The sequence below is a fragment of the Lonchura striata genome, chromosome 4, assembly GCF_050655825.1.
Source record: "Lonchura striata isolate lonStrDom1 chromosome 4, ASM5065582v1, whole genome shotgun sequence".
NCBI classification, from domain to species: domain Eukaryota; kingdom Metazoa; phylum Chordata; class Aves; order Passeriformes; family Estrildidae; genus Lonchura; species Lonchura striata.
In genome coordinates, this window is record NC_140706.1 from 28,337,365 (window position 1) to 28,364,672 (window position 27,308).

A 27,308-nucleotide genomic window follows, 5' to 3' on the forward strand; every position below is an offset into this window, starting at 1 on the left:
AAAATAAAGTCTCTGGATCAAATTTCCATCCACAGAAGGCGCACTGTAAATGACTGGAATTATTGATGGTAATATAGTCTGAAAGTAGCCCCAAGCACTACAACTCCCCATCACTGTAAGTCTCCAGCTCCCACAGTAATCATACTGTTGTGGGAGGGAATACTCACCAAAAGGGATAGAAAGGGAGAATCTCAGAGGCAAAGGTGACATCTGCATGTCACAATGCCTGCTTTAATTCACATATGACTGATAGATGAAGTGATCACAAAACTAAAATGCAGCAAATTATTCTCTTTGTTCTGCAACTTATATAACAAGAAAATTATGTATTTAGATACACATACATACAATGTTACTTGGAAAGTCCAACCTTACAGACCTGATACAATTAATAGTCACAACCCTTGCAGAGACAGATACTATGTAAGAAATGTGGATGGTGTTGGGAGCACTTTAATAATGTTGTGCTAGAGTTACAAGTGAAAAAAAAAAGGTTTACACATGTTAAAACATTCAGCTCAGCTAAGAGTAAGTGTGAAAGTAACTATGGTAAATATAATACAAAAACAAAATAACAGATGGAGAAAAAAGAGTTTAATAACAAACTAGAAACTAGGAACTGGTAAAATGTGGGAAGGAAACAACACAATAATGAATGGAGTGACAAGTATACTTGTCACTAGTAATTAAAGGATTCTTTCACTTCTCATATCAAGAAAAAACAAATGGCAACAGATCAATTTGTACAACAAGTAGTATCAGTAGAATTATCAATAGCACTGCATAAAAATCTATTCGCATTTAACAATGCAAAGTCTATGTAAGTATAAGTGTATCTTTTGTACTAAATGATGCTCAGCATAGTTCTGTACTTGGACAAAGATCAAAAACTGATGTCAGAACATGACTGTGATAAAACACTTTCAATTTCAACAGTAATTCAACAGGATATTAAACTGGAGCCTGTAATGTCACATACTTTTAATCAGCAGTTCTAGATAACTTATAAGAAATAGAGCTAAAAAAATATCTGAGTGGCCTTTTGGACTTTTAATACTGACATTCAGTAAACCTTGTGTCATGGTTTAACCCCAGCATGCAGCCATGTCCTGCACAGCCACTCACTCACACCCCACCAGAAAGATCAGGAAGAAGTTGGAAGGATAGAAGCTGGAAAACTCATGGGTTGAGATAAAGACAGTTTAACTGTGAAAGCTATGCACAAAAGCGAAGCAAAATAAGGAATGAATTCACTGTTTCCCATGGGCAGGCAGGTGTTCAGCCATGTCCAGGAGAGAAGAGCCCTGTCAGATGACTTGGGAACACAAACATCGGCACTCCAAAGGGCCTTTCCCTTATTCCTTCTTCTCCCAGGAGTTTTATAGAGAGAGGCTGATGTTATAGAGTATGGAATGTCCCTTTGGTCAGTTGATGTCACCTGCCCTGACTGTGACCTCCCAGCTTCTCATGCACCCAGTCTCCTCCCCAGCATGGCAGTATGAAAAGCAGAATAATCCTTGGGTCTGTGTAGTATCTGCTCAGCAACAACAAAAACATCTCTACATTATCAACCTTGTGTTCAGGACAAGAAAATAAACACTGTTGCAGCCAAAACCAGCACACCTTGATATACTTGGAATACCAAAGAAGAAATGAAAAAGACTATTTCTATGGAAGCTGGAGACATTAGAATATCATATATGGAATTATAAAAACCACTTCAATATAGAAAACATATGAATATACATGTAAGGCAATCCAACACAATACAATACAGGATATCTTTATATGTATATATATATATACATATATATTTATATACATATATTGATTGATTGTATGACTGGCCATTTTAACAGCTTAGCTGTACTCACGATGGGGAAGGTCCATGAGAAATCTGTAATACAAAATTAAATGGGTTCTAAAAGATATGTTTTGATTCAAACAAGAATTAACTCAAAAGATCAGAGGGCCTATGTGTCAGAGATCTGGCTAGAGTTAAATCTCTTGAACTTTATTATATTATTTGCTATGTGCTCAATAATTTTTCTGTTTGTTTACATCAGGACAGCTACAATTCTACAATCTATCATTGCAGGCATTCTGTAGTGTACTGCTCCAAGACTTTGATCCAGAGGACCTTACTCTGATGTGCATTACAATGTAGTTCAGTTATTTTGCTCATTAAATGAAATGATCTTTAATAAGCATAGCTGTGCAGGCTTTTCCACTGTATATCACCCTGTGATGTACAACAATCCAGGTTTATCTGGTATCATAATCCTGCATGGTAGCTATCCAGTCCTGTCTCAGCATGCATACTAGAACATCTAGTGAGCAATGTGGGTACTGAGATATGGTGTTTGAGAAAAATTGAACTGGCTTCTTGAGAGGGTGATACCTGCTGCAGTGAGTCCAATTTAATCCCATCCCTATAGCTACAATCTGGTGAAGCCTGAGTTGAAGAGGATCAATAAAGATGGTTTAAAGCCAGTATTAAAATCTAGCTTGTACATATGATGTCAAGGTTATCAATGAAAGATGAAATTTAGAGATGCAACATTGCTATCTATTAGTTAAGCAGGAACCCAAATATACTGCCAGAGTATCCCAACACATTAGGAATTTCAGTGTACATATTTGAGAATTTATGTTTTCTGTCCTTTGATCTGCTAAAAACTGAAATTCAAGGCTGAAAAGTTCTCCAACACCAGCAAAACTTAAACTACTTACTGTTTTATGCCTGATCTTACCAGGTGTTCAAAGAGAATGGAAGAAGTGGCAAGACAAAAAAAATAAACATCATGCTGTTTCTAGGGAACACTTGCTAGATGGCAGTAGTTAATGGAAATGCCTGTATGCATGGTCTTTCTCTATTCTGTTTTGCTGTGAGAGGTATGAGATAAGCCATTTAATACGTCCCATGCATGAAGGCAAAGTAGGCCAATGGTACTCTCGAGAGTCTCACTGCTCAGCAGATAAATATGCACAAATAAAACCAAAGACTTCATTCATTCTTGAAACATTGTAGGAGACTGACAAACTGCTACTCAGAGAAATGTTATTTCATGGAGAGCAGAATGCTGAGCAGCATCAAGCTTTCTAAATACTTAAGGTTTAGAAATCCTAGATCATTGCTTTGTCATGTGCATCTTAGTGCAGAGAAAAATACACTAGTTCTATATTGTTTAAAAATAGATCCAATTTCTGACTAATTAAAGAATCAAACTTAATCTACCTAGTGTATGTGACAAGAATAGAAAAATGGTACTCTTTTTATATACACTTTTTGCTAACAAAGATCTTCCATTCACCTGCTCATCAGACTGTATTGTTAATCTGAACATTGAGAGAGAAAGGGAGAGGAGGGCAAGCCAGACAACATAGATTAGCAACAAAACAAAGAACTAAATTGAAGGAGCAAACTTTCAGTAGGAAATATGTAGGCATGAGGTAAAAAATCAAGTACTTGTACAAGCCTTAAATACGAGATATGAACCTCTCGTGTAAAATTCTCCAAAGTCAAGACAGTAAATGACAGTTTAAGTTGATACAGACAAATTTAAAAATTAGGACTTATAGACAATGAAGAATTTTCTTTCTGTATCCATGTACTCTTCAATTAAACAGGCAGACCTATAGGGCTGCAAAGGTGTACTTTAGGTCTATTGTAGATAAGAAATGTAAGGACACTGGGAGAAATATGAAAGAAAATAAAGAAATCTGATAGGTGGGTGTTAATCAACCAAAATGAGAAGACACTGTAGTGATGTCTCACTAAATAAACTTTTTGGATTCCCTTAAATAGTCAAGTATTCTGAATTACAGGAATGCAAGGCTTTTTCTTAGTCTTTTTGCTATTCTGCATAGGCTATCAGAAACATCCTACAAAGAGGATTACACAGATTAGGTCACTAGATTCAACTGTATAATTTTCATATGCTGATGTGTTTCAATATTCAAGGTTAAGATGAACTATAGGATAAATTAAAGTACTTTTGTTTGCATTGGACCATTTATTCTAACATTTATCTGTGGTTTTCATTAAATCTAAATGATAGTTTAGATTTAATGACAAAAGGAACAAAAAGTCATAATGAAAAATTTAGATATTAATTTGTTCGCTTGTATTCTGGAAAATTCAAGCATATGATGGTACAATATCTGGAATCATATTGGTCATAATGATTGATAGCTTTGAGGAACAGTTAAACAGTAAAATTAATGTAACGGCTGAAATAAAAATGAATATACTAAACATTCAGAGAAAACCAAAATATCTAGTACAAACTGTGTATTGAAAATGTGTTCTCTACAGTGCTAGGATCAGCTGACCACAAGCCAAATCAGACCTTCCGGCCTAAGGATGGCCTGGTGTGGTGAATGTTCTCTTTCTAAAGTTTATACCTGGTACACCTGAGCACAGCCACCCTGGTAGCATTGCCCCCATTCCGATCTCCATGTTATGGCTACAACTACTGAGAACTGAAAGGAATTTGAAAAATAACTTATCCATATGTTTAAAATAACACTGTACATTAAGGAAGTGGACAGTTGACTCTTGAATGGAAGAATTTGTGTTTTGACTCATCAGTACCAAAGAGGTGTTAGTGAGGGTAAGGTTTCTTTTTAAGTACAAATTTTTGTTAATTTAGTACACAAAAGTATATATTGGCACTTCTGAGTTATAATCCCAATACAATATATGGATGCCTACTGACAAAAAAAACACTTTCTGGTGTATTTATTTTTTCTGTTACAGAAATAATTTTCAGTCTTTGCATATTCATTCAAGTTTGGACAGATGGGACTTCTTTGTGGTTTATGTACACAATCCAGAAAAGAAAATGTACTTGGAATATTTGTGCTTAATTTACAGAGTACAAAAACTTAATTACCATTTAAATAATCATTAGATTAAAAGTTATATTATATTTAAAAGATATAATAAATTATTCATTGTCACTTTTACCTTTCTTATAATTTTTTTATGGTGCTAATCTTGAAAATTTAGCCATGAAAAAGGATTTTAAATATGGGTGTTGTCAGTTAAATTGCTTTGCTTTTGTGTTTTTTATTGTAAACTGGTACAGAACAGTGGTCTTTTTTCTACAAATAAATTACACATTAATAACTGGCTTGAAAATGAAAGGGGTTTTTTTTTAAAAATAATATGCATTTAATTTTAAGTATCTGTCAAAACACCCTAATAGAATTTTTTAACCTATAATTAAAAAAAATACAGAAAAAACTTTCCTTCATTTTCACTAATCTTTTTCTTCACAGACAACAGTAAGAAGTCAACTGCTTAATACCATGAAAAAGGCTTTGAAAACAAAATGTATTAGATAATATTTGGTGAATAAACAGTGACTCCTCTAGCTCTAGAGCCTGCCATTGCTTACTGTCTATTGAACTCAATTCATGCATACAAACATTTAATCTCAGACAAACATAACTTGGTTGAATTGAAGTCATCTATGAAATGTTTTTGTCTTTGATCAACCATTCCTCCATAGTTATGGCAAGCAGTGTGTACAAAGTAATTCAATTTCTGTGTATCTACTTAATTTAAAAAGTCCTGTTTCTTTTTTATTTTCTGTTTCAGAACACAAAAAACATCCAGAAAAATGCCACCAAATGCTTTAAAATTGTATAGTTATTGAGCTAATAAGTGAACTGCAGTTTTATTAAATATTAATAAATCTTAATTATTAATCACTGTGTTAAATGCATCTCGTCAAACTGGACAGGATTATAGATCAAATGTTAGTACTTTATGCATTTGTTAGTGTCATGGTCTGACACCGGCACAATGCCAGTGCCCCCATGAAAATGCAATCTCTCAACTGAATGCTGTGAAATGCATTGGTGCTCTATAAAATAATATTGTCTGTGTGTTTCATTAAATGTGATGTCCTAAAACAATAAATATAAACTTGGCCTCTTGTCTGCCACACTGATTTTGAGTAAACTTTGTCTGTTAAAGAATATTGCTCATTTTTAATGTGACAGCTATAAGCATTACCATGAGGGATCAGCCTCATTATGCCAGAAACAACAAAATATACTCTACAAATGTTATGATAGAGTGTAATTTGACAGGGAAATACAAGGGCACAAAGCGGTAAGTAGGAAAAAGGTCATAGACAAGGTGATTAATATGAATATCTTTGTAAAAATGAGAAGCCTCTGTACATCTTTCTCCTTTTAGTAACTTCATCTTTGACAGTCAACAGGATGCAGTGAAAGTGCAGAAACTAACTTGCTTAGAAGCTCCCCAGAAAGACACATAGCAGCTGCTCAAGATTCCCGAGAGCTGATCCTGCTTGGCAGCCTTCTGCTTCAGAGGCTGGTGCAGCCAATACCCCAGAGCACTGCGCAGCCCTTCAGAGGGGCCTCGGCAGCTGGAGGGATGGGCAGAGGGGAACATTCTGAAATTCAGCCAAGGCAAGTGCAGGGTCCTGCACCTGGGAAGGAGCAACCCCATGTACCAGCACAGGCTGGGGATTGATCTGCTGCAAGCAGCTGTACAGGGAAAGACCTGAGGGTTCTGGTGGACAACAAACTGTCCACAAGCCAGCAGTGTGCCCATGTGGATGAGAAGGCCAATGGTGTCCTGGGGTGCATTAGGAAGAACATTGGCAGTAGGCTGAGCGAGGTGATCCTGCCCCTCTGTTCAGCCCTGGTGAGGCTGCATCAGGAGTGCTGTGTCCAGTTCTGGGCTCCTCAGGGCAGGAGAGACTTGGAGCTCTGGGAGCAAGTCCAGTGGAGGGCAACAAAGATGAGTAAGGGATTGGAGCATCTCTCTTGTGAGGAAAGGATGAGGGAGCTGGGCCTGTTCAGCTTCAAGAACAGACATTTGGGAGAGGACATCATCAATAACTGAGTATCTGCACAAAGGGTCTCAGAGAATGGATGCAGGCTCTTCTTTGTGGTGCAAAGCAACACATTAAGAGACAATGGGCAGAAACTCTTTCACAGAAAATTCCACTGAAATATGAGAAGGAACTTCTTTACTGTGTGGGTGACTGAGCACTCTCAGAGACTGCCTAGAAAAGTTGTAGATTCTGGAGGTACTGGAGCTGGAGATATTCAGAAAACTGTCTGGACACAATCCTGTGTGCTCTGGAATGACCCAGATTGAGCAGGGAACTGGGACCAGATGTCACATTGTGGTCCTCTTCCAACTTGGCCCATTCTGTGATTCTGGATGGTCAAAACTATTACAATTAGTTGTTAGATCAATGAGTGGAGACCATCAAATAGACCTTTCAGCTTGCTATCTTTATACAATTATGTGTTTCAGGTTCAATTTGGACATTTTTATGTCTAGTAAAAATATACATCTACAGAATTCAAAATTTATTTGTACTTTTGCATTACACTTTTATTTGAAAAAGCTGTAGTGAACTAGCAATCATTGTACTGAATTTCCAGACAAGAAATGATCTTTTTTTTCTTATGTGAACCAGTGGATTCATCTGTAGCCTAGAGATTCACATTTCACGTTCCGTGTAAATGATTGCTGCTTTAAACCATTGGTTATGGTTTATTTATAGAATAATACATAGTTCACAATTAAATGCCAAGTTATAATTGAATCAAAGGATTCTGCTGATGCCTCAGCTCACAAGGGTGCAGCTCAAGAGCTTTAGAAAGGGCAGCAGAATCTGAATTTAAATTACAGCCCCCAGTATTCAGTCTGGGATCACACACTATGATGCGTAATAGGGCTAAAAGGATTATTATAATACTGCAGTAAATAAAAAGAAAATGTATCAAACAGCAGAATTCAGGATGCTTGCAGAGGCATTCAGTTTATGATGTGGGAGGTTAAAGATTATACTGCATAGAACTAAAGATAGAGGAAAAGTATTTCATAAACACATTTTTGGTCTTAAAAATATGCTCTGTACCATGGCTATAATTGGTTGATCCCAGGTACAACATAGCCGTTTTCTGTCACAATAGGGCAATAACTTTACTAGAGAAAGAAAATACTAATTCACATATCTTTGATGAGTTTTTGAAAAAGCTTTCAAACATTAAAAAATTAAATTTCACTAACTAGAATAAAAATAGTACAAAAGCCCTTGCTTGTCTTTCTAGTACAAATTGTCTTATCATGAAAATGGTTCACAAATCCAATTCACAAAGACAACACTAATTTATTTGTGGAGAAAACCTGACTTATAAGCCATTCAATTCTTAGGCTAAAATGGTTATTTTTAATACAGATACTTCATCAGTTTAGAATGTGTTTTTTTAAAAATTAATAATGTTTTTTTTTAAATTAATAATGATAAAACCTTTAAGCATTTTTCATACTGTCCCCTAATGTAGTTTATCTGTTGGGCTGTAAGCAGGAAAAGCAATCAATATTTTGTTATGTAGATATTTACGTAGATTTAACCCATTGGATGTTTACCCTGGTTCCTCACACCAGGCTGTAATTAGTCCAGCACTTCCTTAATGTGGCCATAGTAACTTTGCACAACAGTTAATGCTCTGGTGCCTGTCATATGCCTTCCAAAGTGTTTCTACATTTTCCTCTAACCCTCTCCAGTGGAAGAGATTAAACAGTAGACTATAGAGGCATTGGTCAGACTGCAGGACAGAATTTCTTCATGGATTTTGTCTACAGTTCATTTCAGGTCTTACTGAAATTGCAAGCATCCAAGACTTTGAACTTTGTCAGGTGTATATTTATTGAACACTTCATTGGGAAAGAGTGGAGAAAGGTCAGCAATTTGTTTTCTGATAATTTTCAATCTAATATCTATGTAGGAAATCATAGATGTGCAAAGTCTTATTACACAGAGAAAGTACAGATTTTTAATAAGAAGGTCAGAAAAGCCAGCTTTTCACTGGCATTTTTTACTACTAAATGTTTAACACCAAATCTAATTCCAGTTCTGAATAATACATAATATAGACATTATATCTTTTTCTTGGATTCTCATTGTCAAAGTGCAACTGAGATCATAGGACATTATTTCCAGAACTACCTTTCCAACAAGGTATAGTAAATACTTATGAAAAACAAGAAGTCATGCAATTGAATCACAATGTTGATCTAGAGAAAAAACCCTGATATATCCACAGATAAAATATTTATATGAAGAGGTGTATGATATAAAACAAAGAGAATAGGGAAACAAGCATTGCTTAAACAATAATGGGAGAGTAAGGAATGGTAACAGTCTTTCTGTTGGCTTATCTTTCTTTTAACCGTAATTTTAATTCAAGTTTTACTTTTCCCCTCTGGCAATATCATGAAGGGAAAGAACAAAGAAATACACTCTATTTATAAAATTTATGTTAATAAATTTAGGAAACATAATAGATTTGGCCAGGCAGGGCTTTATGGAAGGGGAAACAAGACGGGTTACAGGAAGCTCTAGACTCAAAAATACCCACAGAAAGGACAATGATGAGGTAGGACAATATTTACTATTAAAAGAGGATTAGATTTTTTACTTCTACCTCAGCAATGTCAGGAAACAGTAAGAGAGCTGGTAAGATGAGAGACTGGAGGAAGAGCTGACTTTGGAGAAACTCAAAAATAAGGTGGCACATGTGGTATATAAATATTTTAGACTCTGAATTAGGAAAACATAGTGTTTTAATTATGCTGGACAGATAGTTGCATCAATTAAAAAATGTTATCAAAATAGGCTTTTGATGCAATATATTGGCCAAAATGTTCCTGTCTGCACTGTAATGCAGAGTGTACATTCCAGGGGACTATTTGCCACAGATGTGAATGTTGGTTTTGTTTGGTTTTGCTTATGTTGGATAGTATGTAAAACATCTAGAAACATTTGGAAGAGAATACAAAACACAAACACAAAAGGCAAAAAAATTCTAAAGAGCTCTATTCACAATGAGATATTTACATTATGGATTTCCAAAAATGCTGTACTGTAGAAAGCCCCTCTGAGAACAAATTGAAAATCTATCAATTTCTCCAAAGTGCCTAATAGAAATCTGAGAGTTCTTGATAACCTTCAACAAGTATTTTGCTTTTTTTTTTTTTTAATGTTATATCATTTTACAGTCTGGAGATGAAAGGACTCCCATACCACCAATCCTTCATGTATTTCTACAATGCCTAGATTGACATCCCAACAAATGACCCAATTATGAATCATTTGCATGAGTTCACACAGGTTTATATGTGAAGAATCTTTATCAAAGTCTTTTTATGTCAATCACTTATCACTGATCTCTGAAACAAGACACTAATGAAACAGGAGAGAACATCTTATAGAGGTACTTTACAGAGGTAGTAAAAGATTAAGGAGTTAAACCACAGGTAAAGCAAATTTGTTAAACCTCTTAATCATGGTTTAATGATGCATCAATCCAAATTAATCCAAACTTTTCTGTTTTATTTTGACAGATTAATCCAAGTTATTTTTTTATCAGTATCACTTAACCGACTCTGTTTCATGGAAGCTTTTTCTTTGACTCTTAATTTACAAGTAATTCTGATCTGTATTAAAAAATTTATTTTCAGTGTGAATGAAACCTATGGATTCAAATATGTGTAAAAAAGAAAATAAGTATTAATAAACATGCTAAACCAAAATTACTTTAACAAAGGCAAATGTAGACCACTTTTTATGTTGTTTGTCTTGCTGCTGAATAAACCCTCCTCACATTGTGTTATGCTGGACAGAGCTGTAGACTCTGTTGGCTGAACTTACCTCCCCTTCTGTGGATTGTAAGTGCAGTTCTTTCCTACAGGTAGCCTTTAAGTCTCCTGCAGCTGCGTTGACTTGCACTCCCCTGGGTGCTTCCATCACTAAAGATCTAGTAGGAGATTCAAGTCTGAAAGACAAAAACAGTCACTGAGAAAAAAATGCACTAAATATAACCACCAAAAACTCCCCAGCCTCAAAACCCATGATACAGGTAGATATTAAAATATTTTGAAAGGTAATAAAGGAAAACCAGATTATATTTGTGATTCCATGACTGTCTTTTATGACACAGAGAAAGAAAAAAGTTAAGCATTTAAGGATATACTGATATAAACTTATCTGCTTAGTGATGCTTTCTGGCACTAGCACTTAATGCATCCAGCTGTACTAATAGTGAAATACAGGTACTTGAAAATCTCCACATCTCTGTTAATGCTTCTGTAATGACAGCTAAATACAAAAAATCCTCTTAGTGACTGATGACAAATGTTTAACGAAGTAAAGAGATAACAAAACCTTTAAATGTATTAAACTATGTGAAACTTGTTAAAATTATTTTGCCTTGACAGACTCATTCATGTTTTGGGTATGCTTAGCAGCTTCATGGTCGAAGAGAGGAAAAGGAAATCTGTTATGTTGCTATTATTTGTGGGACATTGTACAGTTTTTCTGTTCTCCAAAATACTCATTATGTTCATATAATCCTGTTATAGTAGAGTTCAGACACACATCACTGCTTCTTGGTATGTTTACTGAAAGCAATTCTTGTTCTACTGTCAGTCTTTCTGTTTCTCACTTCTCCATGCTCAAAATCCTCCATCAGTCTTGATGCAGAGTTATGATACTTTCGTAGCTGTGCTTTCTCACAGTATTGCAGAGATTTCTCTTGAAAGAGAAGTACTAATGCAAAGATTTTATAGAAAACATGCTTACAAGCTGAATAGGGAAAATGACAGGATGAAAACTGTACTGAACTAGGAAACAATAATTCAGATTCTGCTCATGTTCTGTTGTTGATTTATTGCATAGCACATAATGGAGGGAGACAAAATTTTTTATATACTTATAACTTAGTAATATAATGGCAGGACACAGTTCCACTTTACCTGAACAAACACTTTTTGTAAGATGAAATGTTAATGATAAAAACATCTAGACTGAGTAGCTTGATGAAAACACTGTATTTCCCTCTTCAGCAAAGTGGTCATAGCTATGCAAAAATATAATGAGGTACTAGATGTATAATGGAAAGAGTAGTTTGACAGAGAAATTGGTGCAGAAAAGCCAGATAAAGTTCATCAAGCAATAGAACAAGAGAATTTCAAAGTTTTTCAACTATTGCATTTTTTATGTACAGAGAACAGCACTGGATTACCATTTTAAAACCAAAGTGCCAAATTTGCATGCAAAGAAAGTCACTGAGATGGTGTCTGTGAAACATTTCTGTTTGTTGCATGTCACTGACACTCAAAAGGCAAAGGAAAAAAAGAAATAAAAAAAAAAAAGGAAAAGTATTTATTCAGCAAACAAAATTAAGCTATTAAAAGCAGGTGTCCAGATAGAGAAAAACACAATTTGTAGATACTGATATTAAAAAAAAAACCAAACAACAAAAAACATGTTACATAGATAGGAGCAATAGAAAATTATCTTTCTCTGCTACTGCTAGGCTGTTTTCTTTCTTTTTTGACACTTTGTAGGGAGAAGTTGATAGAAGGTTCTGTACTTCTTTGTACTGGGGAAGAATCTAAATATCATGAATTATTTAATGACACATAAGTGCTTTTCAGGTGCTGTTTTGTGAACTTCTGATGGTTAGAGGACAGCAGCAAAAGAACCTTCAAAATATTTTATAAATTATGTAAATTATAAAGTTTAGAAATCAGGATTCTGAAAGTACTCCATTGCCTTAATAAGGTTTTGCCTTGAACTTAAAAGGAAATTAAATGGTATAAATGTTAAATGATTTTATTCTTCCTTTCCATATTTTCAGCAGCTTATCATTGTGATTTGTAACCTCCTTTACAGGAATATTAACATTTATTTCTCTGTGGTTTCAGATGCCATTTCATAATCGTGAAGACAAAAGTGTTCTTTGCTACATTTATTGCATTGGATTCATGTGTCTTAGATGAGCCAAAAATATTTCTGGTCTTATAACATCCAAATCCCTCAGATCTAACTAAAATTTTTCAGCAGATGGACAATTGAAGTATGTTTAGGAACATCCATCAAGAAACTATGACATTCTTGGAAGAATAAACTTTTGAAAGTGTATAGTTTAGAGTTTAGTCTAGTTTCATCACCATTTTTAATGAGGTACATTAGCATAAGTACCTTTATGTTTGTCTAAAATGAAGATATTTGGGAAATTAATTTATCAACTTAAAAAGATAATATCAGCCTTCTCCACACTATGGAGAAGAAATTTCTTTTAGAAAGTAGAGATTCTCAGCAGTCTTTGTGGTAGAAATGTCAAGGAATGACTAATGATCATCAAGGAAGATTTTAAAACAACACCCATCTATTAGTAAAACAGAATGCCTAAATCTGCTTTACAGCTGTAATTTACTTTTCTTATTGTTATTCTTTGGCTGATCTACATCTGAAAAGAGACTGCAGCATGCTACTGCAAATGCAAAAGTCCTATACTTGTAGATTATTTCCTCAATGTTTTGAGATAATTTAGGTTTTCTATGCAGCTTCTTTATAATATTTTTTAATTGCCATATTTCTGATACCTTTAATCTCTACTATAAACTCATTGTAACACTCCACATTGCAATGCTCATCTCTCCAAGAAAAAGTGTATTATTCTAATAGCATATGGAGAATTTGATTTCCTTTCAGATTTACTGATGGTCTATCACAGTGACATTTACATCTATGAGTGAATCCTATTCATACAATTAATTTTTCTTTCCCAAACAACAAACTTCTCTAATGGAGAAGGTAACTACTTATTTGACAGAAACTACAGAACTATAGGAAAGACAAAAAAGCTTTTAAAAAGAGTTTTCAAATAATATAATTGGTCAATTTGCTATATGCGATGAAGCAAGATGATCTATCCATAGCAGAGAACATCTTTTTCTTTTTAATTATCAGTGGTTAATTTGAGTAAAAAGATAAATTTCATAAGATCAAAGCCATATGAAATGAAGCTGAAATAACAAAAGAATTATTGCTAGAAAAGGGAAAGTTCTAAAATATCTTGAATATGTTCCTTTGAAGGTATTAAAATATTTCTCACCAGAAATGCAGAAACATTTTTTCTTTATTTTATATTTTCGGTTTACAAGCTGACCTAGTTTGTATCAGAGAAAGGTAATTTAAAATATGAAACAAAAGAAAAGGTTTATTTTTGGGTTTTAAGCAATATTTTAGATTTACCTCCTGCCTATCCCTCATACTCACATGGGATATAATTTATCTTTGTTATATTTTTTCTGTTGGCTCATGGAAAGTATTTCTTAAAATAGAAATAAATAAAAGATTCCCCTTTGCAGAAGCAAATAATTTATTTTCTTTGTGTCTATTTAAGCCCTTTATCCAACCCATGCTTCTTAGTGAAACAACTGATATAAACCTCTACAGGTTAAAAACAGTGAATTAAAATGTGATCTAGAGGTCTCACATGTAAAACAGGTACTCATTTCCCCTTTATTGACATCTTTATATTTGCGGGTCAGGAAATTAACACTTCCCAGTATTTCACTTCTAGACATGATAGTCTCACCAACACATATTGTGCTTTTTTACAGTGAGCATAGAAATCCCTTTAGGAAAAAAAAATGTTTTGCAAATATAAAACCAATGGAAAGTCTACACATTTAAATGGTAAGCCTTTTGTAGATTTCCATAGATTAAAGTAATAGTGCCATTGATCTTGTTACCTGTAGTTCAAGAGTTGTGGCAGACTGTGGCTGTGGGTTGGTAAGACACACAAAGAGGAGCAGTAAGGCAAATGGATGTGCCAAATCTCTCTCTAGTCCTCTTCCAACTGTTTTATTGCAAACCAGTACCCCAAAACCTCAGGGAATGCAGGATCTTCCTCTCCCATGAGTGAAAGTATTTTGTACCAAATTAGAATTAAGATTTTTTAAAAAAATAGTTTTGAAAATGTTGTTTTCCAGAAACTTCCAAAAATTTAAAATATACATTCTTTCAATTTCTATTATTATGAAAAAAAGAGTTGGCTATCCTGATGCTAAAAGAAAATTATTTTGAGTCCTCCAGTGAGACCAAGGGTCCTCAAAGGAGTCCAATGAACACTTATGGTGATAGATAAGATTAGGCTTTCCATTAATTCAATTTCTTAGAAGTCAGGTTGCAACATAAAGAATAGCCAGTGACTTTTATGAACATGGTAACAAAAAAAATCTTAAAGCTATTTACAAGGTTATATAAGCAGATTTTACCACATATATATAAGTGACTAAAAATATTTTGATATATTTACAGGCATCAAAATATGCACTTCTTCAAAATGCATATGAATCATTGCCAGAATATTTATATTTCTTGATTTTTTTTTATTCTAATGCCTTTAACAAATTGCTTATATTTTTCAGAATGATTTCTTTATTATTATTATTATTGAAAAGCAGGGGCAGATTTGAAGGTCTCAATATTCTTAATATTGTTTACTGATCATCAGCTTTTCTTTGTTAAGAAGCAATATTCTCATATGTTCATGGGAAACTCACTTTTATGTACATGAAAACCTAATCTTGGGTATGATTTGTCTCTAGTTTTCTGGCAACACACACAGTTCTTAAGTAGCAGAGAGTTAGATAAGTGTATTTAGAAATAATTAGTTTTGGCTTGAACCAGTAAATAGTAACCTTTTTTTCCTCACAGTTTCCAATTGTGCAACTCACGAATTATAAAATTAAACAAGGAGAAAACTTTCATGACATAAATCAAAATAGTAGAATAGCATTCAGTACAGCATTTCATGTTATGTCCATGCTCTGCATGTCACTGACTTTGGCATGTGTCAGCATGCCCTTATTATAACTTCTAAAATTCTCACTAACCTAGAAATTCACTAGGCTCAAAGATGAGTTCTAATTGCCCTGTACATGTCACAGATTTAAATCCAATAGGTCTGCATTGTCATAGCAACACCTGAAACCACTGAATTTTAATGTTATTTGGCATAGATGATAAATCAGAAAAACAATTTCCCACATAGGGAAATAAAAGATCTCTTATGAGAATATAAAAAAAAAAATATGTATTTCTTACTAAGGAGGAATAAAAAGGAACAAAAGGTCATTGAGGAGTTTTTTAGAAGTGTTGTTAAAGTAATAGAAAGAATTCTAGAAGAAGCATGAAGGAAAAGTGAGAAAGGCTGGAAAAATCAAATATTAAATGCAAGAGCTTGACTAAATAAGCAGCTGATATGAGGAAGGTTAAAGAGAACTTAATGCATGATTTTTTCCTAGCATGGGTGAAGACACAGAATAGCTGACAAGGAAGGTATCCAAATCAGAAATAATATCAAGAAGAAAACAAATCAAAAATGTAAGTGGCACCTCAGGTATTAAAATATCAGGCAGTCATAAGTCAAATAAAATGCAAACATTTGAAAACCAAGACAATTAATAGAAATGAAAGGTTTAGAACATAAGCTTTTATTTCTCAGAGAAATACCAAAACATGCTTGAAATTCTAAACTTCCAGGCTGTGAGAAAAAAGTTCTGGATATGAGACAATCCAAAACAATTGCTTAAGGAAAAGTGTGCGAAAAGGATTTTTCATAGTCTTGACAACTTAGAGCTACCTCATTCTACCCTAAATGTTTCCCTTTGCATTATCTTCCTTATTTTTATTCTGGCTTGAATCCCCTTCCACACATGCTCTACCTTTCAGCTAAACATTCTTACATGAAGTTTATCTTTACAGAAATAGCTCCATTACCTGTGTTGTCTTTCAGAATATATTTCCTTAAAATAGAAATCCATCTTGTCAGAAAGAGATTGAAGCAACATGCCCACAGAAGGTGCTCAAGTGCTTGTCAAAAGTTAGATCTGAAGATAAAATGCCTGGGGGAGTCTGAAGAGTCTCAGTTTTGAAAACCATTAGTGTCCTGTGATTAGGAAGAAACAGTCCAGACCACCTGTAATTGTGTAATGGTATTTTAGATATTGTTTCTCTAAGAGGTCTTAAACTGATATAAACAGATATATTTTATCTGAGGCAAACTGTGACGTGGTTTGATCCACATTTTGAGAAAGCAGCATCTCATGGAAAATTATTTTGCTGAAAAATCCTTTGACAGGTCTACTTCAAACTTTGCAGATTAAGCAAAGTAGTAGAGACCTTAGAATATACTTTTCAATGGCCCATATTTGAATTGTATTCAAAAATTCCAAGAAGAAAATAAAAAAAAAATCAGTCAATCATAAAAAAAATCAGAAAAGGTTTGGTAAGTTTACTTTCAGTCACTATTTTAGGACAACCGCCATGTCCAAACTAGAGAGATATTTTTACTTTCTGCAATACAAAATTGAGTAGTAGATTGTGAAGAAGTCAAATAGGTTTTTTAATTCCTTTGGCAGTGAATTTCATCTTGGGATATAACAAACAATAAAATGTGAACTGCAGGATAAGACATGTAAAATCATTCATTCTTCTCTATGGCTAAAAGCTATCTTTGGAATTCTCTGTCTAATGATAGATATAAGCAACAGGAGCTCTTTGGTGGACTGCAGAACTAATAGTTTCATAAACTCATGTACTCCCTGTAACTTCTGAGCCACCTTGTTCTCATATCCAGATCTGTATGAGCTCCAGATCCTTTGTCTGGCTCTGGCATTGTGCCAAGACAAGAACCCAAACCACGCTTCTGCACTACAGCCACAACACTGCAGCAAACTCCATGTACTGCACATGCTACAGCCATCACCTGTCCATGAAGCAAGATGTTTCAGAAGCTGAGAGTACTCTGAAGCCATGTGTATACAAATGGGTAAAGTGACAGCATGAATTACTAGTACTATGAGCTGATTTTAGATGGGCACCAGCTTTCAGAAAACACAGATCTAAAGATTTTCTGCCTTGTATGAAACTGCCTGCTTCACAAACTCTCGGGGACATAAGAGGAGAGAATAGACAGGCACACAGCAAATTTAAGAAGCCTTGTTTTCTTATGAAAGTGGTTAAACAGCATCACTGAAAATGGAGATACTCCCAGAAAGACAAAAGGAACAGCTGAAGGGAGGAAAAAAAATCTTTGTGGAAAAACTTGGTATAAGGAAAGACTAAAGAAACTAAAGATTGCTCAAATGGGAAAAAAAATATATATAAGTAGCCTTTTTAAAGTAATGTATTAATAAGCCTGTTCACTTAGAATCAAAAGAAATATATGAAAATATGTATGTTACAGGACCACTACTTAATGACATAGAGTACAACTTTTATTGAATATAAGTAGTATAACAAATCATGTTTCATCAGAAAAACTACAGCAAAATGCAAATATGGTGGTATGGCGAAACAAGACTGTATTTAGAGTCCAAAAGCATGTCAGAAATGAGTCCTGGTATCTCTAATATCTCCTGGGCATGGAGGACTGTTGCTCCCTTTCCATTTAAAAAGACAAACATTTCCACCCACGGTATCTGTGAGAATGAAAGCTTGAACAAATTGTGGGCTGTTTTGCCTAGTCCTAGGCTGGACCTATGTGAAATTAGAATTAATTAAGCAGCAGCTTGGATCTGGAAGCAGTGCAAAAGCAACCACAGTTGAAACAAGCCTTGCAGGAGCCAAAGGCACACAGGAGGGCACCTACTGAAACCTTCACCATCTCCCTCTGGCACTCTCAGCATGCAGTTGTTGTGCCTGCTGTTAGACCTGATGCAGTTTCATGGAAATAAAGATCCTTGGCTGCCTTCACAATAATTGCAGCGTAAAGTTGCCACATCTTCCATTAACCCAGCACTGTGCAAATGCTTTCTACTGCTACAAGCTTTACATGGGTTTTGAGATGAGATTGATAGGGTAAAATATTTACTCTCTGTAGGCTGAGACAGCTGCGCTTGGAGCCCATTTGTGGGTTCCTGGAGGCATGACATGGCATAATCATAAAGGAAATATAATCATAAGCCCAGCAGAAAAGGCCTTGGGGATGCTGTTGGACAGCAGCGGAGTGTGAGCCAGCTGTGCCCAGGTGGCCAAGAAGGCCAGTGGCACCCTGGCCTGTGTCAGCAAAGTGTGGCCAGCAGGACCAGGACAGTGATTGTCCCCTTGTGCTCGGCACTTGTGGGGCCATGCCTCGAGTGCTGTGTTCATTTCTGGGCCCTTCACTACAAGAAGGACATTGAGGGGTTGGAGGAGCCCAGGGAAGGGCAATGGAGCTGGTGAAGGCTCTACAGCATAAGACATGGGAGTGGCTGAGGGATCCAGGGTAGCTTAGCCTGGACAAAAGGAGGCTCCAGTATCCTGAATAAAGCATATGAAACTCAATGGATTTTTCTATCTCTTGTGATAGTAATATTTTTATCCTTCATATCTTGGTTCCTGCTAGAGCTCTTTCCTTTTCCCATGTCAAATATAATCATCATCACTGAACACAAGCAAATTATTCTTTCAATTTAAGAGCCATATCCAGCTACATTTGTTTCTACTCTGTCCTGTCTGCATAGCAATTACAGCCTTTCATTACTGGCTTTCTTCTCTGTTTACTTCAATATTTTTAAAATTAGATATATATAAATACATATATACATGAACACACACATATATAAATGTTTATAATGTATATTTTGAAGAAAAGAGCACATGTGTTTTTAAAAGAGAAGATTAAAATTTGGAAATTTTTCAAATTTTACTATACCCATACTTATTTTTGTATGAATGTGTATGTTAAAAAATCATATTTTCAACAGCTACTGATAAGACTAAGCAAACAAGCTCCTGTCAATATCCATGCCCAAACAATGAAATAACTAGCACAAATTATGAAAAAAAAATCATAATTATTTCTATTTTATTTTAAAAGGCACTGAAAGTAACTAGAATCTGACATCATTAAAACAGCATAGGAAGGGAGACAGGTTTTTTTTTTTCTCTGCTGCATCTTCTACTTTTAGATGAGGCTTTGTTTATTATTTGATTTCTGGCTAAAAATAGATGAACATAGTCATGGTTATTTTGTCACTCTCAATGTGCTCAGATGACTAACAAGTTAAGGTCAAAATTTAATGTGTTCTTTTGCTCCAGGCTTTTACAAAATATATGTTTTGACCTATTAGTAAACCATCCCTTAAATGTCACAAAAGGTGTCTCACAAACCATCAGACAGCTCTGAGTGAACCAGACCTCCTGTGAAAGACAGGAATATTTTTAATGCTTATGAGAGGCAAAGTAGAATCCAACTATCTTGAATGGTTCCTTGCCACTTGATCAATTTTCATCTCATTATTCCCTGCATTAGCTTGCAGGATTAACTGACTGTGGTGTGCAAGGCATGACATCGAAGAGAAAAACACTTAAATTTGATCTTGTAGTTATCTCGAGAGGACAACAACAAATTAATTCATCCCCTTATCAAGGATGTTATTGAGGGCAAAGTTATCTCCATTTAACTACTGTCTGTCTATTTTGTGCATGGATATTGCCTATTAGTGCACCATATTTCAATGCACTATTGGCCTAAAACCAGTAATTTGGGAATATATTGGTAGTTTATTTTTTATAAGTGTGTTCCTGTGAGATACAGTAGTGACAGAAACAGGAAGAATAAATTATTAAGATATAATTAATTTTCCTGATTCTAATGCATGATTCTTTTATGCTACTTATCCCAACTAATGAAGTAATCTTTAATTAGTTTTTGGGATTTGACACAAAAGTTTTCACAAAGGATTGTATAACAGCACTGTCTGAAAACAAAACCTTTCTAGCTATTATTTGAAAATGCAAGAAAGGAGAAAGATGTGACCAAAATGGTTGGACACATAGGAATTAATTAGATTAGTACTCAACTCAAGTTTATTTTTATACATCACATTTTTAATAGTAAATATTAGGGGATCTTCTCTGTATGAAGATGTCCAAAGCAGGCTATAGAACTAAGAGTGTCTGAGGCAAGGTTTAGATATGTGGAGCTAATGTGAATCTGACTTTATCTTTTTGTCTCCCTGCCCACAATAGATTAAACTAAAATTTCAGGAAGAACTATGATCCTTGTGGGTATCAAATTCTTAGAATGAATTTTCTGTTTGTGTTTCATTCAGGGTAATCACAGTGGTCATTATTCCATTTTTTTAAAACCAGTAGTCAATCATTTTACATATACAAGGCTATTAATAGGTTTCCAGCATATTTTATTTTGGAGAAAAAAAAAAAAAAGTATGAGGTTTATTGATTGACCACAAATACATATTCCAGCATAAAAAATATGGGGTAATTTATATTTTAATTAATGATCTCATGTATATTCCATTATCTTTCAGCCCTGTATAAAATAATTTTCACAGCCTGATATATTTGCACCATTGCGCTGCAATTTGCTGTCAAATTGCATTCAAGTGTATGCACTGAAAAAATTGAATAATGTTAATTTAGCAAACTTTTTACTCTCCCATTACTTACCATTAAGTTTAACCACCCAAAGACACAGGGATGTAGTACTTTGAAAAATACTCTAGGTGATTTTAGTACTGCCATTATTGGACACCTTGGGTAAATTTATTTTAAAACATTAAAAATTAACAGGACCCAGCCCAGCCCACTGAAATGTCCTAATAGTAATTGTCATAATTTTTAAATTATTAAATTGACTTGAGAGTTTTAAAAAAGAATATGACAGAACCCAAGTAATATGGAGGAGAACATGTGTAAAAAACTTGCAGAACATAATATGGACTGAATATATTCAGAATAAATCACTTACAAGTAAGCTGAAGTTACCTGACCCAACTCCAAGGGTATCTGTTTCTTCAATTTTTTTAATAAAAGATATTGGTTAATATAATTATTAATGAGAGGGCAGAAAGTTGAATGCCAAATGCTTATTAAGTCCTTCTTGGACAAATGAACTAACAGTGACTAAAAATGAAGTAACAGTGGATTTGAAAGCAATAAGCAACAAAAATTTAGGATTAAAAAGCCTCACTGCTAAATGGAAAAAAATCTGTGACAGCTTACTTTAACTTGACCTATATATTCTGTAAAAACTCATAAAAATCAAACTGGTCTGATGCTATTGAACAATACCACACATATTGGACCTTAAAAACATCTGAATATTCCAGTCTCTATGGAAAATATATTTCTCAAGAGCTCCATTATAGGAGGCAGATCATATATAAAAAACACTGTATTTTACATCTCATGTGATAGGAGTTGGTGGGAGTTTTTTGACAGTTAGTTACAACAAATTGGAGTCTATAAGTGGTTTTGGATCTATGACTCATTAAATAGGCAGTGTATATATATTATTATACAGATATCGTTCTTTTAATCCAGACTTAATTTTTTTGGAGAATACTTGATTTTAAAACAACTTCTTGAACAACACCTACTTGAGGTCTTGGGAAGGTTCTGCTCTGATATGGGGTGTCTCCACAGAGTGCCCAAACACTGCCCCTTCCGTGCCTAAAATACATAAATAAAATACAGTACAATTACTTCGGAAAATAAAAACACATTGAAATATATGACCACAAATTGACACTATTAGGAAAAAAAAGTCAGATTAAATCCTTTATTAATAACTATAAATGTTTCTTCATTTTTACATTTTAATTTCTATATCGAAATCACATTCTGTGAAGCTCTGGATTTCTGCTTTTTCACATAAAAATCTGAAACATTTACAGATCCAAATTTTTTAAAATGGTTCAGATGAATGCTTATCTCCATATTTTGGAGAACAGTTATTTTACAGAGAATGGAAATGTTATAAGTTTGTGTGTCAAAAGCACAGTAGAGAAATATCTGCTGCACTTTACATTATGGTTATTTTGATTACTTAAATTGAGATGCCAAGCTATTAGAAGTTTTGAGATAACTGTCTCTTGCCTGAAGTTGCTGGCTTAATCTTGATTTCTGACAGTTTCAGAGTTTCCATCAGATCTTTCTCATTGAAAAATTTTATTCTCATGGAATGTGCTTTGGGTTGTGTTAGAAGTGGACCCTAAGGTATCTCCTACTGGGAATTTAAAATCCAGACAAAGAAAATGGGTAACAATTTTTCAAATCTGAATTGCTTCTCTATTGAATTTTGATTTACGTTACTAGGTCCAAGTTGAATATGATAATACCACAGTTTTCATTGGACAACCAAGGTTTTTCATTGAGAAACTTCTCTTCAATTAAAAAAAAATAAAACTCTTGTAAACATTCACTGAAGTTATTTAAAAAAATGATAATTCTTTAATCAATTTTAAATGCATTTCTTGAAAGAAAATGATGGGGGGAAATAAATGACAAAAAAAAAAAAGATCTTTGTTCTTTGTTAAAGTAATAGAAAACTCAAGGAATTTGTATGTAGGGAACAACACTATAAAATCAGCATTTCTATTATCTCTCCCCTCTAAGGACTGAACACATAAACTGAACACTCACTTTACATTTAATAGATAGAAATAGACACTGTATGTTCTTAGGCATTTGAAGTTTGTTTCCTTTTTTTCACTTACAGACAATCATCTTGCTTATCTTTGTTTACTGGTTTATCCAATGTCATTGTTTCTGTCATCCACTTACTTAAGTTTTACTTTTCCTTGTCTGAAGATGGTTTACTGGGCATTGTACAAGCAAATAGCCTAGAACCAGGGAGTGAAAGTCTTTCCAACAGAGAACCTCCAGCAAAGGTGAAAGAACTCAATAAAAATGTGTAAAATGAGTGATTTATCGTCTATCAAAATAAAATCACAGAAACTGTCTGGGATAACTATGGATCATTACTAAATATTCTTGAATGAATTATTATATTTCAACAACAGAAGGTTTCTTTTGTTCTTTTGAATTCTGACTAGACCTAAAAATATACATACAATGTGTCATAGTAGGTCTGCAAGAAGTGCTCAACAGAACATAGCCACCACTCTAATTGCTACAGTATTTTAAATACAATAAAGTATTTTCAATTTTTAAAATATTTTGTAAACTTTTTCTGAAACTCTGGATGTCAAAAAAGACAGCTATTAGACACTTTTACAGTTAACCAATGATATTTGGATTTGAAAGAAGAATGAGGTAATAAATGTCAAACTGGTAACATTACTTTTTAATTTTAAAGGGAAAATAGCCAGAGCAAGAAGCAAAAAAAGCCCAAGATAAGCAAACTTAAATCTGGTAATAATTTTTTAAACTTCACCTTCATTAAAAGAAAACAAAACCAAAACCAACCAATCAACCAAAAGAAAAATACAACACACCCCCCAAAACTTTCATTGTGAAGTGGTCTATTAATATGGAATATTAAAGATGGGAAGGGGAGAGTAATGAATTAAAATCCTAGTCTTTTATCTCCAGAAATTGATAACCTTTACAAATGTTCTGTCAAAGAACACTGAAAACAACTTTATTACAACTGCTGCTTTGAAGACCTGACAAAAAAACCTCAACAGAATCCACTTTCTATAACCAAGCTTTGCTGAATGTTATGGAAACCACAGGAGATAAAAACCCAACATATCTTTTTTCCTAGATTTATTTTGAAATGTGTAATGCAGAATCTGTTTTTTAAATCTGGCAATGATTTGAGGTTCTCTTTCCTTTAAAAGACCAGAAGAGCATGTCTGCATAGCCAGGCCTTCTGCCATTCAAAATAAAGCTCATCCCCATCCACAACAAACCTCTCTAGGAGCTAAATAGCCAAAATCAGATTGCATTTCCAGATCCCATTCATCATTTTTATCAGTCAAATGAAATGCTTTTAACTCCAAGGGCCCTTTATATTTTTGAAGGTGGCAATGGGATATGAAGCTGTAAGCAAGTGAGCAGAATGCAGAGTTGCCAGTCTTTACTTATGAGAAGACCAAGTCTGTGATGTTTGAAAGAACATTATCAATGCAAAGATGCACAAAATTCTCTCTAGTATGACTCTGACATTAGATCAATCAGTAGTGCCAAAGGTAATATCAGGCAAAGACTGATAATAAAAGTTAAATGACAGCTGGTTATAACGCAGCTTTAGTATCTCCTCATTTTCAGCATCATTATTTTAAAAGAAGAAAAGGCATTTCTTCCCTGAGAAAATAGAAATTTGAAAGAAAGACCAAGTTTTTCAAGCAGACTGTAAATCCAGGCAGGTAGAATTAAAGATAAATTGATATCATTAAATAAAATATAATTAAAACTAAAACCAAATCAACTATGCTCCTTTTGCTATTTGAAAATGCAGTCTTAATGGTTTTTTTCCTTCTCATACAACATCAAAAACAGAAGTATAACAGTTCCTGTAGTAAATGCTTTATTCTTAAACAAAATAATTTTAATAGTTCAAGAATATTTCCAATTCCCTTTATTACATAGTGGAATAAAAGCAGACACTTTCAATTACCTTGGTTTTAGTAAGAAAGGTGAAAAAGATCAGCCAACCAGAATTTATTCACATGTTTCCTGCAGTTAAGCAGCAGGGTCAAGAAAAAAGACTATCAGCATTACTAAAAATACAGAAGAAAACCTATATTATCCTTTTTTCCAATTAACTATATGCAAATATGTAGTAATTTGATGGGAAGTTGAACCATGTGGTTCAGTATTCTTAAGAAATGCTACTATAAACATACTGTCTAATAATATAATTAAATAAATAGAACTGTAAAACCAAATTCCAAGTCCATAGCATTATTTTCTAATTGAAAGAAATATACTTTAGGTATTTGATAAGTTACAATGTTATGATAATTATTTTTAGAGAAACAAGAGGACATTCTAATAACTGTATTCCTAGACTTACAGAATCATAGATAAGACCTGCTTTGAGATAGTGAGAGATGAATAAATACATAAAAGGTGCAAAAAGAAAGGGTTTGAACCTTAAGGCATTTTCAAGTACAGCTCAAAAGGGAGTAGTTGGGGAACTGAATTCAAAGGAACATGAGTTAGAATGGATAACTATAAAAAGTGATCCTTTTAGAGGAAATAAAATCACAAGGCCACGGAGTAGGTGCAAAGGATCTAAAATAAAAATTGTAAGTGTAACTGAACAAAATTACACCTTCAGCTTCCAGTTGAAGAGAATGAGTTAAGTAAAGACTTCGCTAAGAAAGAAGCATCTGTGGAGCCTAATTACTGATCAAAGAATACCAGTTGTTATAGAGGTTGCTGGAGAAAACGCAGTAAACAACACAAGCCAGGTAAAAGGCCAAAAGTTCCGTTCTGTATTTAGAGAAACCTTTTTATGTATAGCTGATTCATAAATTCCAGACCCTTAAGAAAGTTCTTTGACACAAAGCAAATTAAAATTACTCTTTTGCTACAGGCAAAAAACAGTCACATGTTCCTGCTGAAACAGAACATTCAGAATTCAGAAAGACCAGTACAGACTACTAATTTCTGCTCACCTTACTGGTTTTTGAAATTCAGCCTTTGGGAACTGACAAGTGCCATTAATAAAATGGAAGTGTGACTTTGGCATTTGATTCTGGTATACTTACTTATGCATGCGCATGGTAAGGTAGTTTTCTTCATTTGTTCAATTAGCAAATAATCCTTTCATACTTTCTGAGTAGTTAGCTTATATAACAAAATGGTAGTTTTCAAAGTGGCTTCATATGTAACTAGGATGAACAGACCGAACTGTGGTTTTTTTTAGTTTTGGGTTGGTTTTTTGGAGAAGCTTGTTGGAACTTCTATTTGGTTTGTTGTTTTTTGTTTTGTTCTGTGAAAAGAATACTGGTTGAAGAGTTGATAGGGCAAGAACTAAAAACTAATGAAGTATTTTGCTGTGAAAAATGACCCACATATTACCATTATCCCACTCCATCACATCATTCATGGAAGCAAATCACCTAACAATGGAATTGTGAATCATTTTGATCTGTACAAACTACATGCCATTGCAGTATCACAGACACAGCTCAGTTTTACCACCCTGATTTTTCACTAGGTTTTTCAGAAACATCAAATAACTGTTAGTGAAATTATGCAAGTACTAGATTGGGATGCCAATTTGTCCACTGGGTTACAGACTTCAAAGAATGGTTTGTAGAACATTTGTTAGTTTTAAAGCTTGCATTTTTATTTGTTGCATATTAATTACTTAAGTTAAAGCATTGACAGACTTTACAAAGAGGGATAGATAATCAAGATTTTTTTACCATTGAAGAGACCTTAAAAACACAGACTATGTGTTTTAAGTTAGAACTTATATGTTTTAAAAATTTAATTGGAAAAAAATTTCTTAATTCTTTTACCGTGTATATAGATAAAATTAAAAATGTTTTTTATGAACTTTGAAAGCTATTGTTCAACAATAAGACCTTGGAAGAGCTAATCATTGCCAGACTGGAATAAAACCCAGAAATATTCAACTATGCAAAGCAATGATCATTAGAAGGTGACATAAAATGTTTGTTCCTTCTTTTGTAAAAGCCCAGTTATTATAATTTATTTTGGGATGAGTAGAAA

The 27,308-nt window shown here is 34.0% G+C and overlaps 1 protein-coding gene across 7 annotated transcripts in view; it reads right to left on the reverse strand.

Annotated features, from left to right (window-relative positions):
* SGCZ (sarcoglycan zeta) overlaps nt 1–27,308 on the reverse strand; it is a 413,238-nt gene that overhangs the window by 20,210 nt on the left and 365,720 nt on the right. For all 7 annotated transcript variants that reach the window (XM_085577913.1, XM_085577912.1, XM_021534351.4 and 4 more), the window contains 2 exons: nt 22,250–22,322; nt 10,716–10,839 (listed from right to left, as the gene is read on the reverse strand). In XM_085577913.1, coding sequence (XP_085434039.1) covers nt 10,716–10,839; nt 22,250–22,322 — 197 coding nt within the window. The remainder of the gene's footprint in view (nt 1–10,715; nt 10,840–22,249; nt 22,323–27,308) is intronic.